Source organism: Drosophila sechellia, chromosome 2R (assembly GCF_004382195.2).
Source record: "Drosophila sechellia strain sech25 chromosome 2R, ASM438219v1, whole genome shotgun sequence".
In the NCBI taxonomy this organism is placed as follows: Eukaryota; Metazoa; Arthropoda; class Insecta; order Diptera; family Drosophilidae; genus Drosophila; species Drosophila sechellia.
The window spans coordinates 4,056,096-4,070,618 of NC_045950.1; the positions used below are offsets into that span (position 1 = coordinate 4,056,096).

The 14,523-nt window shown below is 42.5% G+C and overlaps 6 protein-coding genes and 1 long non-coding RNA gene across 7 annotated transcripts in view; 4 read left to right on the plus strand and 3 right to left on the minus strand.

The window, feature by feature from the left end:
* Window positions 1–1,772, minus strand: part of LOC6608052 (terminal nucleotidyltransferase 5C) — a 41,708-nt gene extending 39,936 nt beyond the window's left edge. Inside the window, exon 1 of the mRNA XM_032715639.1 lies at window positions 874–1,772. The gene's annotated coding sequence lies outside the window, so the exon portion shown is untranslated. The remainder of the gene's footprint in view (window positions 1–873) is intronic.
* A 27-nt stretch (window positions 1,773–1,799) lies between these two features.
* On the plus strand, window positions 1,800–3,494 carry LOC116800470. The gene is made up of 2 exons (XR_004361419.1): window positions 1,800–3,258; window positions 3,325–3,494. It is a non-coding gene; the product is annotated as an uncharacterized LOC116800470 (long non-coding RNA).
* A 453-nt stretch (window positions 3,495–3,947) lies between these two features.
* On the minus strand, window positions 3,948–5,926 carry LOC6608053 (kynurenine 3-monooxygenase). Its single transcript, XM_002032765.2, has 3 exons — window positions 5,787–5,926; window positions 4,375–5,418; window positions 3,948–4,309 (listed from the first exon to the last, which is right to left on the minus strand). The coding sequence occupies exons 1-3, from the start codon at window positions 5,898–5,900 to the stop codon at window positions 4,070–4,072; spliced, it is 1,398 nt and encodes a 465-aa protein (XP_002032801.1). The 5' UTR covers window positions 5,901–5,926; the 3' UTR covers window positions 3,948–4,069.
* Window positions 5,927–7,002: 1,076 nt separating this feature from the next.
* On the plus strand, window positions 7,003–9,294 carry LOC6608054 (calcineurin subunit B type 2). The gene is made up of 4 exons (XM_002032766.2): window positions 7,003–7,257; window positions 7,497–7,536; window positions 8,294–8,592; window positions 8,656–9,294. The coding sequence occupies exons 1-4, from the start codon at window positions 7,255–7,257 to the stop codon at window positions 8,824–8,826; spliced, it is 513 nt and encodes a 170-aa protein (XP_002032802.1). The 5' UTR covers window positions 7,003–7,254; the 3' UTR covers window positions 8,827–9,294.
* An 895-nt stretch (window positions 9,295–10,189) lies between these two features.
* LOC6608055 lies at window positions 10,190–10,983 on the plus strand. The gene is made up of 4 exons (XM_002032767.2): window positions 10,190–10,391; window positions 10,454–10,533; window positions 10,596–10,731; window positions 10,790–10,983. Exons 1-4 carry the CDS (start codon window positions 10,289–10,291, stop codon window positions 10,903–10,905), a joined length of 435 nt encoding a protein of 144 aa, XP_002032803.1. The 5' UTR covers window positions 10,190–10,288; the 3' UTR covers window positions 10,906–10,983.
* Window positions 10,984–11,333: 350 nt separating this feature from the next.
* On the plus strand, window positions 11,334–11,661 carry LOC6608056. Its single transcript, XM_032715644.1, has 2 exons — window positions 11,334–11,436; window positions 11,495–11,661. Exons 1-2 carry the CDS (start codon window positions 11,340–11,342, stop codon window positions 11,659–11,661), a joined length of 264 nt encoding a protein of 87 aa, XP_032571535.1. The 5' UTR covers window positions 11,334–11,339.
* A 1,137-nt stretch (window positions 11,662–12,798) lies between these two features.
* Window positions 12,799–14,107, minus strand: LOC6608057 (glyceraldehyde-3-phosphate dehydrogenase 1). The gene has a single exon (XM_002032769.2). The coding sequence runs from the start codon at window positions 14,037–14,039 to the stop codon at window positions 13,041–13,043; it is 999 nt and encodes a 332-aa protein (XP_002032805.2). The 5' UTR covers window positions 14,040–14,107; the 3' UTR covers window positions 12,799–13,040.
* Between the last annotated feature and the right edge of the window lie 416 nt (window positions 14,108–14,523).

Consider the following 14,523-nt stretch of genomic DNA (forward strand, 5'->3'; position numbering starts at 1 on the left):
GGAGAAATTCAAACTGATCTCTGTCAAATCAGTTAATTGCTTTTCCAGAATTGTCGAACACTAACCGTTCTTGAACCCAAAAGTGATGGATGAACGTAAGAACGGCGATAATTATTCTTTTCTAACGAGCAAACGTATTAGTTTTTCTGTCAAATAAATACTAAACACAACATTTGGGGTTCCCACGTGCGTTAAATTGCATTGTTATTGACCTTTTGCCCACAACAAGTGTTTTTCGAAGTTCATTTATTTAAGAGACTACGAACGTCTTATATTTTAATGTTAGAAAACGATTAATTAAATTGTTCATTTAGAATTATACAAATTGATGTTTCATCTTTAAATGCAGAATTTGGTTTCAAGTTATTTTTTGCATTAAATACATATCTATGTTTAAAGATGCTCCCAAAATATGTACTGCAATGAAAACATAGGAAACCAAACCACTTTGAGAGGATTTCGGGTTGAATAATATCTGAAGGTGTTTTCATCTACATATTGTACATACATACATACATGCATATCTACACCGACAAAAAATAGCGAAACCGGAAATGCCAGATGCCAAGACTAACCAAGACCCAAAAGTGAAGAGCAGGGGGTGGAAGGGTAAGGGGGAGGGTAAGAGGGAGGGTAAGAGGGAGGGAAAGGTGTATGCTGTGGTGTGTGCCTAGATTGTTATCCGCATTTCTGGTTTGCTTTTCATTATAGGCAGAACAGAACACAACACCATGCGGCACGATGCGATCTGCGAATACCCCGGACCCTGAGAATCGGCGCTGCAGTCACGTAGACCCACTAATTGAGCGAGATCAATAACGGTGATTGTGTGTGCACCTATATGCATATGTACATATTAACGAATGTATTTACCTGAACAATTCGGACAGCATGTGCCTAGTCGCGCATTATCCAAAATTACGCAGAACGGCTTCGGGTTCTGCCGCCGGGTGCTCCTTCTTCGTAGGGTTAAAACCGAACAGAATCCTAGCTAAAGTGGGGCACGGATTGATGATTTTCCAAAGTATCGCTATCGGCGGTGGGCTATCGGTATCGGTATGCTAACGACGACGGGCAGCAGGGTGTGGGTGGAGTTTACCGTTCCGGCGAACCGCTGGCAGAGCGCCTTAAACTAAAGTCGAAGGGCGGGCCAGGATGGCGATTGGTGAATCCGGTATTCGGTTTTGATTTTGGATTACTACGGCAAGGTAACAAGCCAAAACTTTCGGTTTTCTCTGCGCACAGATTCTGACAGCTAACACCCCAATTGCTCGGTTACCGTTACCTTTCGTCTTACGATACCGTTGCACTGCACACACTGAGGGACACTTACGCACACACACAAACACTCGCGTTCGCTCACTCAACTTCCAACTGTGCGATTTGCGATTTTCGACTTCGAATTTGATTTTGATTTTGAATTATTTCAATTTCACTTTTTCGCTCGCCTCTTGCCGTATTTGCTTCGTTGTTTTCGGACCACGCGTTTCGATCGTTTCGTTTTGCGGAAGCTTGCCCAAAAGCTTCGAGAATGTGGTTTTTCGATTTGACAGCAAAAAGGGCTGAACAAAGTTGCACTAGCACCTGGCTAAAAAGAGCGATATTCCGGTTGGATTATGGGAATTTTTAGTTTGTGCAAGTTTAACTGAACTGCTGGTGAGTTGCTACAGTCAATAGTCTGTCTAACGGCTGCTCTGCGTTCGATCGGATCTCGGTGGGCACTGTACAGCTCCCTGTGTTTGGTCTACTTGAGTGTCGAACATGTGACGAGCAACTGATGGCGCTGGCCCGCTCCACTGGTCCGCCGGCCAGGCGAAGACGCGCGACGGCGGCAGCGGTACAGCGGGTACAGTAGGGCCTGCCTAAAAACACTTTCACTTAGAAAGGGCACTTTTTAAAATCACTGGCCATTTGTTTTTAAGTGAAAAGTGGCTAAAAACACAGTATAAACATATATGCACATAATTTTGTTTCACAGTCATTGGGTTTAGAAAAAAAAGATTTATTATAGAATTCTGTTAATAGGTTAATTTCCAACGTTCTTAAAGTATAATTGCTATTTCTCTGTGTTACATTTTACGCTAGTTAAGTATTGAATAAAAAACAATAAGCAGAATATTTGGCCCAAGAACACTGTTAAGTGTATAATTGACAATAGTAATGATGATATGTCACTATCTAGAAGATTCTAGAGTTTAAATGAGTTTTCTTACCTAAAGCTTTATGTACAGGGCCTTAAATCTTATTCTCGTCGAAGTTCCACTGTAGTGAGTGTGGGCAAAGCGGAGGCGCCGACAATTCTAGAGAGTGCCATCGAAAAGTTCGCGAAACGGAATTAGCAACAACAATTAAGTCGGAAATGAGCCGCTCGCTGTCTCTCTCTTGCTCTCTGACCACACTAAGCTCCCCCTCTTCAAACATTCGAAACCATCCATGTCTTTCTACCTTCGGCGCAGAAAAGCTTTTAGAGCTTTTGAGTAGTAGGTCAAGAAATGCCTTGAAGCTATTGTTGTTGTTCGGTTTTCACTTTTTAAGCCTTGTTTCTAACCGATATATCTGTGCTTAAAAGATATGCTCCACTCAAAGGTGGTGGTGGTGGAATGAGGGAGAGGGAATGAGAGCGAAGAAAGAAGAGAAGAGGAGACCGTGAAGCTTTTCACGATCACTTTGCTGTAATAACGAAATACCGGCCGGCGTTGGCGTTTCGAAATTGAGAAAGCGCCGACCTTGTGCTCTCTTTATCTCTCTCCCACCCTCTCCTTCCCCCTTGGAGCGGGTGGGTGTGTGAAAGAGCGAGAGGGTTGGGGTGGCAACCGAATGCTAATTAATTGAAAGCTTTCGCCCCATCTCTGTCGCAGCAAAAAAGCTTGCCGATCAACGGGTTATTACCATTTATGCATATGAATTATAGACTTTATATAGGAATAGGATCTGCCCCACTGCTACTGATCCTTTAGAATGTAGAGAAAAATAAAAAAAATAAACTAGTGCAACGGTTGGACGCTCGGGATCACGATCACGTGACCAAGGCTGCAAAACTGCGACTAGAAATAATTGGCGAAGCAGCTAAAATCACAGTGTCAGGGCGGTATTTTTGGCTGTCGCCGATTCAATAGCTAGAGCAACAAAACAAACCCAAAAATATCTTAACTCATCCACCGGTTGATAGTCTGGTAGACCAAATGCGATGCGTAGTAGCCACGCGGCCAATAAGACATTTCAATTATTTTGCCAACAAACGGAATCGGGCATGTGCACGTATTTATAAAAACTGCGTGAATCCACAGTAAACAATAGTTGATCCGATTTTTTCGTCGCTTTCAGATACTTCCAACCTTGAGGTTGTGTTATTCAAAGTGGCGCCTATCACCTAATACACATGTAGTAATTAATATCTGATTTAACTTTACATATATTTAAATAATTTGCGCACTGATTTATGCATAGCATTTTGTTATAAACTCTTTCTTGGTTATTAAATTTAATGAAACAAATGAGAATAATTTGACATTGTTGGAGGTGTGCAAACTTACATATGTATTTACATTTGTACACATACAATCGTGACTCATGTTGACAAACTTTTCCACTGCAAAATGTTTCATTGGAAAGGGAAAACCCGTGGGGGCTTTTCTCGGTGAGGTATTTTTAAATAAGTAAACACCTTTTATGAGGCACAGCATATCTCATCAAATCGAACAGAAATAATAACAAGTTTTTCCAACAAGTTTGCCAGATACAAAAAAAGATACAAACTGTGTGGGTGTAAGTGTTTACAAGCTGGTGCTGCTAGCAACATTTGCGGTGCAACATTTGTAAACATTTCCATATATGTATGTATACATGTATGAGGCTTATAAATACATGAGTAGAATTTTCATTGGTACTTAAATATGGCTTTAAAAAAGTCCATTCCAATTTAAAATATAGTTGTGGTATATCCACACTTATCATTTCCAATAATAGCTAATGCTAATAAGATTTATTTTATTAAAAAATTTACTAGTATAAACTCAGGCGATTTACTTTATAATCGGTGTAACCATTTATATAGACTTAAAAGTTATCTTTATAAAAATCGCTGTGCATATATAGCTCCTCCAGCCATAATGGCGGTCAAAATAGTGGCGCCGGAAATGCGTTTGAGCAGCTGATCCTGCCACTTCCGGTTGGCAATGCACTGTCGATACGGCATACTGGAAAAGGAGACGCTGTTATAGAGAGGAATCCAACCAGGAAACAGACGGAAGAGCAGTGTGTCCAGCCATTTCCGCAGCCGGAAGGTCCAACGTTTGGTCAGGTCTCGCATCTGCAAGTTAGGGAACACAGGAAATACAATTTGAAACTATATAAATACTAGATCCAAAAACCCACCTCCACATAATTGTACATGGCCAGATCGCAAATGGCAAAGGCGTCCTGCCAGCGGGATTCGGTGAACAGGGCCAACGTCTCGTCCAGTGGCAGCTGCTTGGCCAAAATGTCGGTGAGTAGCGTGACATCCTCCATTCCGGCATTCATACCCTGGCCGTAGTACGGAACCATCGCATGGGCGGCATCGCCCAGGATCAGGACCTTATCCGCATAGTGATACGGCCTGCACTTGATGGACACCAGGAACTGTGGCCTGGTCTTGAAGAAGTCCTTTATGAGCTGTTGCTCTCCAATCAGCGGCAGTGCGTCCCGGAAGTGCAGCTTAAAGAATGCCAGGAGATCGTTTTGATTCTGAATGCTGGCGAAAACCTTAAAGGGCATGAACAGGGTGACCGTGAAAGACTTATCCTGATTCGGCAGGGCAATCATCATGAAGGTGTTACGCGGCCATATGTGCAGGTAGTTGGCAGGCATCTGGAAGTCCCCCGATTTCGAGGGTATGCAGAGCTCCAGATAGCCCGTTTCTATGTATTCCTGGGAGTAGTTGAAGCCCGGCAAGCGGACCAAGTGCTGGCGCACACTACTGAAGGCCCCATCACAGCCGACTATAAGATCAGCTTGGGCAGCTACGGCTTCCTTGGCGGGATTGCGGAACTCCATGGATCCCTCTCTCAGATTGGCACTTGTCAGCTTGTGCTCGAAGTGGCAGCGGATATTGGGCAGCTTATCGCAGGCATTCAAGAGGACTTCGTTCAGCTGTCGGCGTCCCACGGAGTACAGGCATTGCTTGTTTATGGGATCGTAAAGCACCACACTGGAGTTTCCTCGCACATCGTGGAGCATTCTACCCCGCATGGGTATGGCGGTGGCCAGCACCTCTTGCTCCAGACCAACGGCGGTCAGCGCCTTACGGCCACGCTGCGAAAGAGCCAGGTTAATACTCCTGCCCTGGACCACTAGAGCCTGGCGGATATCCTCCCGGTACTCGTACAAATCCACGTCGTTGCCCATGCGGGCAAAGTTCAAGGCTGCCAGAGAACCCACCTAGTGTTATGGAGAAAAAGATGCGTCGAAAGTGTGATAAGAAAAGCGTTATATCTGGAACCAGGGATTTAAAAACACTAAAGATAAGGCAACTAACTATGTGGAGACAAATTAAATTTGATTTATAAGTTGAAAACTATTTGGAAAAGAATTCGAATTGCACTTCGTAGTTTTATACTATTGTAATTGTTTCGATTTATATTTCATTATGATCCACTGCGTAGCAGAGCTTAGTTTTAGGTAACATGAACCTAAACTATAATTATTGCCTGTTAACATATTTATAACTATATATTTATAGACCCACGATCCGTATATGCTTTCGCGGAGTCATCATTGTATAATTCAGATAACTTTGTCACACTCACAAGTCCTGCTCCGACAACCGCCACCCTGCGCCGTCGTCCATGTCTCTCGTCCCTCGCAGCTTCTGTTGGCTCCTGGCGGCCGTTCACCTCCTGGCTGACGATTCCTGTGCTCATGACCGTTCTGGTGGCTCGTTGGCAGCGAAATGAAGATGGAATCGAGATGGAAGCCAGTCAACTGGCTGGGGAAAGGTTTACCAAAGAGATTATGTCAGATGGGCAGTAAATGGTATCTATGGTTGTTTGATGTTGCTGCGGGAAGCCAACCAACTGCAGCGGCGTAGCCACAAACATTTATCTTGGGGTCTCTTTCCTAAGTTTGGCTGCAGAAAATGAAGATTTTACACGTGATATTTGAAGAGTAGAGCATACTGAATTCGTTGAGAAGTATGTAACCGTTTGAAGCGTTTGTCCGTAGAAACATCTACATCTACAAATAGGAAACTATATAAACTAGAGCAAAGACACTAGAATAATTTTTCTAGTGTCTTTGGCTAGAGGGTATGTACAATGTACGCCTTGTAAGTTTGTTTCAGAACGTTGGTTTGTCTACTCTATAACCTACAAACCTCTCAAAACTTTCACGCCCACACTTTCGAGAAATGTTTTGGTGTTACTATTTTCCCATTGATATCTCAAAAGAATTTTACAAATATTGACTTAAGTTCCCTCGTTTAACAAGTATGCGTTAAATACACTAAGCTTAAGTAATGGGAAAATATATCATTACAAACTAAATTCACAATTTGTTTTAATTTTTCTTTACATACAAGTGCATGAAACTTTTATGTTACGATGGACAAGAAGAAAACATAAGATTAGGCCAACAATGAATTCACGAAACATTAGATTAAGCCAGTCAAGATTACATTATATAATTAAACATCTTATGCAGATAAGAACTGTAAATCGTAAGTCAACACTTACACTTTAGATTGCTAATGAAATGGAAAACTGTTTGAATAATATTTTTCCACTGAACAGAGGAAAATTACCAACTATCTGAATGGAAATTTAAGATCAGTAACTAAGAAAGTGAGAATATTGCCATGCAGCATGCAGCTCCAATACCAAATGTATCAATAAATTCACAATACACGTTCTGTTTTTAAAAATCGCGCTAATTTAAATTAACGTGGCAAACCCTGACAACCCTGTCAACGCGTTGCCAACGCTAAGCTTTCTGGTATTCTTCCTTGGCCACCGAGGTATTTTTTGTCGCTCGAACCGCGGTCACATCAAAAGCTGCTGTGGAAAAACTCATGCACAATAGAAAATAGAAAACCGAAGAATTCCACAACAAACCCGTAATTCAGCGCCCCAAAAAACCCAGTAGCATGTGCAGGATAGCCCGCGGCGTAGGACTTTAAAGGAAACTAGAGGAAAACCAAGAACGGAACGGCGAACAGAGCGAACTTTATTTGTACTCTATAGATAGCATCCAAGGAGAACCACAAAAGGCAAAACCAAAATGGTAATAAAATGCCACCAAAATAAGCGAAGAACAAGTGCAAAAGCGGATGAGGTGAAGAGGGGAAGAGGCGGAGAGCGGGAAAGGGCGAAGAAGAGAGCGCAGACAGGGAGTGGGAGCTTGTACCGTTATAAAGCCAACTTCCGTTCTGCGTTTCATTCCCCCGCACCCGACCTCTTTCCCTCTTTTGGCATTGCAAAATATTAAAATTTCCCATTAAACATATACTTTTTCGCCTGCAGGGAAATGAAACATCACTGCCCATGGAAATGTGTTCCAATTGTAAGTACGAAATAGTTCACTCAATGTCATTTGAACGGAATGGCAGCTGTTTATGAATGTGCAAACATGGGCATTTAGAAGCGTACATTTAGATACGGTATGCATGTACGAATGTACGCCCGTATGTACGTATGTACATATGTAGGCATGCAAATACGCGAATTGCCAACAAAAGTGGAATGCAAACGAAACGTGGCGTAGAAATACATTTTGAATTCCCAACTCTTTATTCCGCACCATCACGAGATCTTACACCCAATCGTCCTATTTCAAAATTGGCATTCTAGAATGTGTATTTGTCACACCTTGTCGCACATCTGATGATCGACAGACAACCGGATGCTAAATATAAATCGCCAACAATCTTAACCAGAATCTCGAAATCTGGTTTTACATCTGCATACTAAAAGGCTGTTGAAATATGCAGATATTCGCCAACTATACTCAATACTAGTTAATTAGCAGAATGGTAAAAATTGAATAACTTTATTCTTAATTTTGTCATTTATTTATAATTTGTATGTTAGGTAAATTTACGTATATAAAAGTTTATTCAAGATTTAAATTAAACTATGCAATTTTAAGTGTAAATAATAGTATTTAAAAGCTTTATTTATTCAAATAACGCTAAAGAATAGCTATTGTTACAGTATAGAGTTTAAAGAAAATATGGTTTCTAGAAGCTAAACTGTAATCATACTTTTCACAATGCATTCTAAAATCTAAATCTCTTTCAATATTTCCCGCCTTTATGCAGTCGACGCCGACGAGATCCGGCGGCTGGGCAAACGTTTCCGGAAACTGGACCTGGACAACTCGGGCGCGCTGAGCGTGGACGAGTTCATGTCGCTGCCGGAGCTGCAACAGAATCCGCTGGTGCAGCGCGTGATCGACATTTTCGACGCGGACGGCAACGGCGAGGTGGACTTCAAGGAGTTCATCCAGGGCGTGTCGCAGTTCAGCGTCAAGGGCGACAAGCTGTCCAAGCTGCGCTTCGCCTTCCGCATCTACGACATGGACAACGATGGCTACATTTCCAATGGCGAACTGTTTCAGGCAAGACCCGCGAACGCGAACTTAACGTTAAGCCTATTCCACTGAAGTGGTTTCTCTTTAAAGGTTTTAAAGATGATGGTGGGCAACAATCTGAAGGACACGCAACTGCAGCAGATTGTGGACAAGACGATCGGCTTCGCGGATAAGGATGAGGATGGCAAAATCTCGTTCGATGAGTTCTGCTCTGTGGTCGGCAACACGGACATTCACAAGAAGATGGTAGTCGATGTCTAAAATAGGTTTAACGCAGATTCTTTTCTACGCGATGTTATTTATTTATTTTATACACGTCGGCATCCTTCGATTGTCACTATTACCACTATTCATATGGTTATTATTTTTTATCGGCTATTCTCTATAGTTAAATATTGTTAAAGAGCCTTTGGCGAGCCAGTTCAGTCAGTCAGTCAGTCAGCCAGCCAGTCAGTCAGTACAGCGATCGAAGGCTTAGGGAGAAGTCGCGAATGCAATGTTGTTATCCTAAGTTGAAAAGTGGAATAATGCGCCTCCTACTTACTTCTTAAATATATTCATCTATATACTTATATATAAATGCATATATAGTCATAATTTATTATACAAATATACATTTAAAGAATTCAAAAACCCGAGAAGCAAAACTAAACTAAACTAAGGCGGAATCCAACTTCGTGCAAGTAAAGGCAAATAAAGCAACCCAAGTTGAACGAATGCTCTATCGAATGCACTTTCGCTCTATCATATTGATGTTATATTTCTAATTCTCCTGTGATTTTGCCAAAAACCAAACAAAACGAAACGAAACAAAAAAAAACAAAACCAATCGAAATGCAACAAATCGAAATATAAAGTGTGTATGATGAGAAAGGACAGAAGCGCGGGGCAGCTAAGCAACCTGCCCGAAGGAGGTCTCCTCTATTGACTTAGTCTAATTTACACGTTGTGTACTTTTTATATATTTATACATACCTACTTGTACTAATCGAATGTTATAACCTACGCAACGTATTTTTATATATCTTGACTAACTTGATAACACCAGAAGAAGGCGACGTTTGCCAAGTTTCTTAAGTCTACCTTAACCAATCTTTAACGCCACTTAACTCAAATTAATCAACGATTCTCACGCAGAACGTTTTCGAAAATACGCTACATTTTGCAGTTTATAACGTTTATAACGCGAGTTAACTGAAAATCGAATAGTTATACATCAAAACATACATATGAAGCAATGCCGTGCGGTGATATTGCAGTAACATTTTTTTATACCTAATTATACTAGTTAAAGATGCAAGGAAACCAAATAGTAAAATGCATTTTACAAATTTTACAATTAACAAATTTTTGCACACTCGCCACTCAATTCGTTAGCTAATCAATTAAATTCCATTGCATTATTCAAAGTAATCGACTCGAGATCGTATCTCATTGTAAAATGGTGTAGCCACAAGCTGGAACCCCATCGATAGATAGGCGCGCATGGAAGGCCCAGCTTGCTGGCCAGTCGAAGCAATAATAAGCGAATCCTTCAATAAAATTATAATTATACACTAACCAACAAAGGTTTTCAATTGCTGCGCTGGTGGAGCTACAGTACAATATGAGATTAGATAAGGACTGCGGCAAAAGCTAGCCTGCTCACCCATCGCCACCATGAGTACTCCCTTCAGTTGTGAAATAATCGGCGGTCTGCTAGTTTCTCTGCGGGATCGTAAACATGTGGGGACTGGACACCAAGGGAGGAATCATCTGCTCGGGCTGCCTGTCCATAGCCTTTGCCATAACCTATCTGGTTTTGATGGACGATTACTTCTGGAGAAGTAGGCGCATATACACATCAATCTTAGAGATCTTTGCGATGCATAGTGTTATTTCGTTTCAGATGGACTCTATGAGATGGGAATACACTTTTCGTCGCTGCAGATCTTGGCCAGCCTGGTGCTCATCGTTGGAGCCATAAAGGTTAGTTAGGCACAGCTCACAACACTCGTATCTATTATCTCTTATCTCCTTGCTGACTACAGCAAAAGCACAAGTTCTTCGTGCCGTGGATGATAACTACAGGATTCTTTTTATACCTGATGATGTACCTGCTCATTTCACTGATAGTCCAGGGCACAGGGTGGATCTTCGGACCGTTGATGGTGGTTCCGTTCTCAGGTGAGGAGCTAACACACAGAGATTGGCCAGCCAATTAACCAAAATCCTCCACTTCCAGCCTATCTGTGTTGCGCCTTGTACTCGGTGCAAAAGGCCTTCGACAGGATGCGCAAGGAGGAGCCACCGGCATATGCCAGCTTGTCCGACAAGAAGGGGTTCATCAATCATATATAGATAGATACATATATAAGCAATGTCAATACAAACAAAAAAGATTAAAGGCAGATCAGATAGCTGGAAAATAAAAGCTAATTTCAAGTGCTATTACAATCAAACCCACAAAAAATCGGCGTAAATTCAACCTTTTTTAATGTTCCAATGGGAACTATAAACTTTAAGGCAATCACTTTTGTGTACTGCTCTGAAAATCTTTTTGTTATCTTTCCTCTGCGTAATTTCGTTTCCAGCTCTGTTATCTCCGACAAAGGTGTAAAGCATTTTAATGGCTGTTTTTTCAATTATTGCATTAGTTTTCTATAATGCACAATTTTATTATCCCTTTTGCGGTGAAGATATCCCACAAAGGCTTTGATGTACATACGTTGTATTCCTGATTAGATAAGTATTAAAGATCATTTGCGAACAGAAAGCCCATCGACAAGCAGGAAATGTGGAAACTAGACTCCAAGGAGGGCATTATTTGCTCCAGGGCTGCATCGATCTGCCTTGCGATCGCCCACCTCATCATATTCGCCAACTTGAAGGGTACTGAAACGGGGTCAAAGTTCAAGAGCCAGCACATATAACGCCAGTTTCCCAGCAGGGTTATCATACAACTTTGGTGTGCACATAGCGTCCATGCAGATCATCAGCAGCGCAGTCCTCATCGTCGGAGCCACCAAGGTGGGCCATACTCCCAATTCAACTTCCAAATCTCCATCCACATTCTCTCATCGCAGGAGCGGCACAAGCTCTTCGTGCCCTGGATGATCACAACCGCCATGTTCCTCTACTTGATGGGTTACTTATCCATTGTGCTGCGTCGTCATGTTTTTCGCATCGCCAATGATAGGTACATGTGTACTGGAGCTAACTGACCATTATATAGATTAACTTCATCAATAAATTCAAAAACTACTTTCAGGCTGCCTCGGAATGGCTTTCAATGCGGTGCAGAAGGCCTTCCGCAGGATGCGCAAGGATGGGCAGCCACCGGAGTATGGCGACATGCAAGTCAAAAGTATTCTAGTGAATCCCATATGATGCATTTGCCATTTGCAATTGTTGGTTTATCATCGTTATAAGTGCAATAATTATGTATAATATGGTGAAGAACATTTTGAGTAGTGTTATTATATATCTCTAATGCAAGATTATACAAATTAATACTGAGAGTGTGATTACTTGAAATCACCTTTCCATTTGATTTAATCAATATTTTTATCCTAATAATTTATCCTATTTTTATTCTATTAAGCCATTTAATTTGAACAGAAATAGCTAAAACAAGATCACAAAGCGATACATTCATCTAAGCTACATATTTTTTAAAAGTATTTTAAGCTTATCATTTGGATATTTAGGAAGTCTGCATTTTCAAATATCCCGCTCTTTGCAGCCCTGGCTGATACTAATCGATTCGATTCTGTAATGCCGATAAGCTATGTACACCAAGCAGCATATGTATGACCTTTCGTGACCTTGGTTATGCTCATAAGAAAGCCGCTGTGTGTAGGAGGTCGCAGGTCGATATATGAAAACAAACCCTCTTTCCACCAAAAAGTATACAGTATATATAGGCTATATAGTTCATATGGGCTGAGTTCAATTGGTCGTTATGTATATTTATGTGTTGTTTTGCCGAAGAATCAAAATCCAATACAAACAAACAGCATCCGAACAGGTTTCAAAGTGCAGCGATAAGAGAATATTTGTTCGTTATCTGCGAATTTTAAGACTGCCAGAGTTGGCAACAACAAAAGTATATACATACATATGTATGTACATAAATAGAAACATCATTCCTTTGGGATTGGGATGACTCCCAGGCGAAGCACTGCATATCTCAGCAAGTCCGCCCGATATATAATAACCTTCACACGCCCTTGGGCTTACACACAAGCAACGTTCATTCGATGCACAAGTTTTATTTTTCAAATAGCTGACATTTAAATACAGTAACAGGTCGATACTTTATTCAACAACAATAAATATGTAGCTTTGCGTAGTTATGGCTATTTTGTGCATTTGAATGGTAACTTTAGGAGCCCACCAAGAAAAGCATCCTCATTTGCGCGCCTTGCGGATTATGCAACAGTGATTCCCGACCAGCTGCTGGGCGCCGGGTTTGTACGATAGTGGTGGTTACCTTAGTCCTTGCTCTGCATATACTTGATCAGGTCGATGACGCGGTTGGAGTAACCGAACTCGTTGTCGTACCACGAGATTAGCTTGACGAACTTGTCGTTCAGCGAAATGCCAGCCTTGGCGTCGAACACCGACGAATGGGTGTCGCTGAGGAAGTCGGTGGAGACCACCTCCTCGTCGGTGTAGCCCAGGATTCCCTTCAGGGGTCCCTTGGAGGCCTCCTCGACCTTGGCCTTGATTTCGTCATAGCTGGCTCCCTTGCCCAGGCGGACGGTAAGATCCACCACGGAGACATTGGGCGTGGGCACGCGGAAAGCCATGCCGGTCAGCTTGCCGTTCAGGGCCGGGATGACCTTGCCCACAGCCTTGGCGGCTCCGGTGGCAGCCGGGATGATGTTCTGGGCGGCGCCACGTCCATCGCGCCACAGTTTGCCGGAGGGACCGTCGACGGTCTTTTGGGTGGCAGTGGTGGCGTGCACGGTGGTCATCAGACCCTCGACGATCTCGAAGTTGTCATTAATAACCTTGGCCAGGGGAGCCAGGCAGTTGGTGGTGCAGGAGGCGTTGGAGACCACCTTCATGTCGGGGCTGTAGGCGTCCAGGTTAACGCCGCACACGAACATGGGCGCATCGGCGGATGGGGCCGAGATGATGACCTTCTTGGCACCGCCCTTCAAGTGGGTGGATGCCTTGTCGATGGTGGTGAACACTCCGGTGGACTCCACCACATACTCGGCTCCAGCACTGGCCCAGTTGATGTTGGCCGGGTCGCGCTCGCTGAACACGGTGATCTTCTGGCCGTTCACCACCAGGAATCCGCCCTCAGCCGCAACGGTGCCCTTGAAACGACCGTGAGTCGAGTCGAATTTGAACAGGTACACCATGTAGTTGACATCGATGAAAGGATCGTTGACGGCCACCACGGAGGCGCCCTTATCGATGGCGGCGCGGAGCACCAGGCGGCCGATGCGGCCAAATCCGTTAATTCCGATCTTCGACATGACTGAGTTCCTGCTGTCTTTTCACTTTTCCTCTCGTTCAGTTTCAGTTCGCTATTACGACTGCCGCTTTTTCCTTTTCCCGGAGCTTTTTTCGCAAATTAAGAGTTCTTTGCTGCGGGTGGCAGGGGGTGGCTTGATGAGTATTTCGCCAGCTTTCTGCGTGGGTCACACTTAAAAAAAGCTAATGTGAAATAAATCGAATCCCATTTAAAACTTTAATTTCTATTCAAAAATTATGATAAAGCACCCATATAAAGTGTTTCATTATATAAACGCCTTAAGAACAAACAATTTCGTTTGCCATAAAGAGATACTATGACCCTTTCGTAATAAATTTTATAAACAAATAAACATAATGTAGTATAACGACTTTATTTTTCACTTAAGTTTTTCGTAACCTTGTTGCCAGGTTAGTTCTTTAATTCATTCATTCATTTATTCATTTTATTTTATGTGATGTGATTACGCCATCAGTTTGAATTCA

Bases quoted from the DNA above. Each gene is read 5' to 3' on its own strand.
- LOC6608053 (XM_002032765.2), bottom strand. From the start codon at position 5,900: ATGAGCACAGGAATCGTCAGCCAGGAGGTGAACGGCCGCCAGGAGCCA. The intron at 5,419-5,786 runs GTGAGTGTGACA...CCATAACACTAG, and splicing joins CGGTTGTCGGAGCAGGACTT to GTGGGTTCTCTGGCAGCCTT. The intron at 4,310-4,374 runs GTGGGTTTTTGG...CCTAACTTGCAG, and splicing joins CCATGTACAATTATGTGGAG to ATGCGAGACCTGACCAAACG.
- LOC6608054 (XM_002032766.2), top strand. The intron at 7,537-8,293 runs GTAAGTACGAAA...GCCTTTATGCAG, and splicing joins CATGGAAATGTGTTCCAATT to TCGACGCCGACGAGATCCGG. The intron at 8,593-8,655 runs GCAAGACCCGCG...TTCTCTTTAAAG, and splicing joins CCAATGGCGAACTGTTTCAG to GTTTTAAAGATGATGGTGGG.
- LOC6608055 (XM_002032767.2), top strand. From the start codon at position 10,289: ATGTGGGGACTGGACACCAAGGGAGGAATCATCTGCTCGGGCTGCCTG. The intron at 10,392-10,453 runs GTAGGCGCATAT...ATTTCGTTTCAG, and splicing joins GGACGATTACTTCTGGAGAA to ATGGACTCTATGAGATGGGA. The intron at 10,732-10,789 runs GTGAGGAGCTAA...CTCCACTTCCAG, and splicing joins GATGGTGGTTCCGTTCTCAG to CCTATCTGTGTTGCGCCTTG.
- LOC6608056 (XM_032715644.1), top strand. From the start codon at position 11,340: ATGTGGAAACTAGACTCCAAGGAGGGCATTATTTGCTCCAGGGCTGCA. The intron at 11,437-11,494 runs GTACTGAAACGG...GTTTCCCAGCAG, and splicing joins CATATTCGCCAACTTGAAGG to GGTTATCATACAACTTTGGT.
- LOC6608057 (XM_002032769.2), bottom strand. From the start codon at position 14,039: ATGTCGAAGATCGGAATTAACGGATTTGGCCGCATCGGCCGCCTGGTG.